General features: G+C 39.6%; 1 protein-coding gene across 1 annotated transcript; it reads left to right on the top strand.

The window, feature by feature from the left end:
• Positions 1–1,086: 1,086 nt before the first annotated feature.
• LOC111781852 (chaperonin-like RBCX protein 1, chloroplastic) lies at positions 1,087–2,304 on the top strand. Its single transcript, XM_023662571.1, has 6 exons — positions 1,087–1,333; positions 1,414–1,508; positions 1,584–1,701; positions 1,832–1,848; positions 1,930–1,992; positions 2,080–2,304. The coding sequence occupies exons 1-6, from the start codon at positions 1,180–1,182 to the stop codon at positions 2,149–2,151; spliced, it is 519 nt and encodes a 172-aa protein (XP_023518339.1). The 5' UTR covers positions 1,087–1,179; the 3' UTR covers positions 2,152–2,304.
• The last annotated feature ends 423 nt before the right edge of the window (positions 2,305–2,727 follow it).

Genomic DNA, 2,727 nt, shown 5'->3' with positions numbered 1-2,727 from the left:
GTACTCAAGGGAGGCAAGGGGGATAAGAAGTCACACCTCGGGGAAGGACTCGTATGCCAACAATTCTGAGTGTCCTAACCAAGAACAAAGTTCCTCAGCCAAGTGAGGTGCGTACAGTGAAAGCAACAAAGTGAATGCTTCAACAATAGACCTTGGATATCTGTCCCTAGCTAAAAAATGGCATCAGTCTGATTGGAAGAGAAGTGAAATGGCAAAGAAATAATGTAATCTTAAACATTAATATCCAAATATAACATTTCTGTCAAAATTGGATCTAGATATCAAGTTTTTTAATCTCTTGATATATGCCAACCAAAGCATAGTTCATATCGTTAACGCATATGCCATTGATCAAGAGGTTATAGGTTCGAATCCCCCCACCTCCAATGTAGTCCAATAACGTTATATGCCGAACTCCATTGTAGCTGAGCTTCCTGTGTTGAATCGTGTCCCTTCAACTTCTTCGGTTACCTGGAATTTGAATCATCATTTAGTCAAGGGAGCAACTGCATTCATAAAACACAAATTCAATATGCCAATTGTAGTGGTTAATATAACCCATCAAATGGGTTATTTATGTGAAACCTGAACCTATTCATGCAGCACTTGGAAGGTGAACTTTAATGTTAATTATAGTTTGGTTGATATCTCTTTCCTATTTTCAGATGCATTCACAGGTAAAATTAGAGATCTCCTTTGGGAATGAACTAATGACGAAGTCAACAAACAAAATAGAGAAATACCCAAGAATCTGCTTTTGCAAGTGGAGCTTCCCCTGTTCCCGTGGGTATAAAATCATCAAATTCAGGCATTGTAAGCTAACTGGAAGCTGGAAGAGCAAACCTCAATAGCCTACTGTTCCGCAGGCAATCCAAATGCATTCCAGCCCATTGGGTGCAAAACAGAGTAATCTTGCATACGTTTCAATCTAGCAAGAATGTCCGTAGCAGTATAACCTAAAGGATGACCAACATGTAACCCTGAATTTCTATTTTGGGCCGAATCAAGTGGGCTTAATTTGTTCTAAATGGGCTAATTTCAGTAATGGTCTGATATTTTGAGTGGTTATTTATGTGGTTTGAATGAACCTCCCTCGAAGAAAGCTCGAGGCAAAATATCTCTCTGGCTCTCTGGTTCCAGTTTTCTTGTGAAGCAGTTCGATAAAGCTCGAGGCCATCTATGGAATCATGTGCAAGGATTCTCTCCCCTACTCACTTCCCTTCTGTTTTCCCACTGCCCAATTTAAACAGAAGAAATTTCAATCCAGTTTGGCCAAGAAAGCCAGAAGCTTCCAAGTCTTTGCGCTTGCATTGCCATAAGATGTATGTCCCCGGTGGGTTCTCTCTTTCTATTTCTTTCTGTCTTTCCATTTCATATACACAGATTTTGTTCGTTCTATAAATTCATAATCAGGGTTTGGAGAAGCATCGCCCGAAGCGAAGGCAGCCAAGAATTTGCACAATTTCTTCACGTATGTTGCTGTTAGGATCGTGACTGCGCAGCTTGAGGTTGCTCTTCAATTATTACTCTGTTTTAATTGCTCTGCGATGTTGTTGGTATTGATTCTTGTTCTGGTAGAACAGAGCTACAATCCAGAGGCGCACGCAGAATTAATGGAGTTTCTTGATAGGCATTCACTGAACGATGGGGACAAGTTCCTGAGCAATTTGATGCGGGAATCCTCAAGGCATAAGAGTCTCGGTAAAACCCAATTCTACACTTGATAGATAATTTAGTCAAGAATGAAGAACATTGAAGTTTATTGTTTGTGTTTGACTGTTTCTAACAATGAGCCTTAAACTGATGGTCAAATTCATGGCTGGGGGGACAGCATTGCGCATACTAGAGGTGAGTCTGTTCACTTGAGACTTGATTAATGCTTCCCCCACCGTGGAAACGCTCATAAGCTGGCAAGTTATTTGATTCCAGGTTCGATCTGCATACTGCAAAAACGATTTCGAATGGGATAACCTCAAGCGATTAGCATCCAAAGTAAGGAAATTGGTCTGTTTCTCTACCATTTTCTTAATAGCATTATGTTCAGTTGTTTGGTAAGTTGCTGCTATTCATTATTTTCAGATGGTTGGTGAATCTAACACGAGACTGATGAGGGAATATGTGACAGAGACGAGTCCAGATGCCGAAAAGTGAGGAAATTCTGCACCTTCTGTTTTTGCTATTATTATACATGAATTCAGTGTATTTATAATATGATCATGCCACTCCACTTGTTGGGGCTTTGTTCCAAACAAAAATTGGCAAACTCAATCGTGGAAATATATACAGATTGAATTTTTGTTGCGAGTTACAAAATGCCATAATGGAATAGAACAGACAATTGTTCTCTGAAATCTTAGCACTAAGCCTCAATCTAAGCTCACAACACAACTACGTCGTAGCTAACTATGATAGACATCACTTCATGTTCTGAAGTAAGCTCCAATAGTGACTAACGAAAACAATCCCATCACTAACAAATCATGACTTGAGAGCGTTGGAAGACTATAGAAACCTGAATTAAACGTAGAGGTTGAAAACTCCCAGCTATTAAACAAAGACTCAAATGAACGAGTGTGCTTTGTCAGGTATGAGAATTAGAAAACACATTAATTAACTCGACTTTTCCTTTCACCTAAAAACGCGTTTGGTAGAGACAGATTTCCACACTATTATAAAGAATGATTCGTTCCTCTTTCCAACTGAATCCACCCCTCGACGGGATCATCG

Source organism: Cucurbita pepo, chromosome LG19, assembly GCF_002806865.2.
Source record: "Cucurbita pepo subsp. pepo cultivar mu-cu-16 chromosome LG19, ASM280686v2, whole genome shotgun sequence".
In the NCBI taxonomy this organism is placed as follows: domain Eukaryota; kingdom Viridiplantae; phylum Streptophyta; class Magnoliopsida; order Cucurbitales; family Cucurbitaceae; genus Cucurbita; species Cucurbita pepo.
This window is presented reverse-complemented; position numbering and strand designations above follow the sequence as displayed.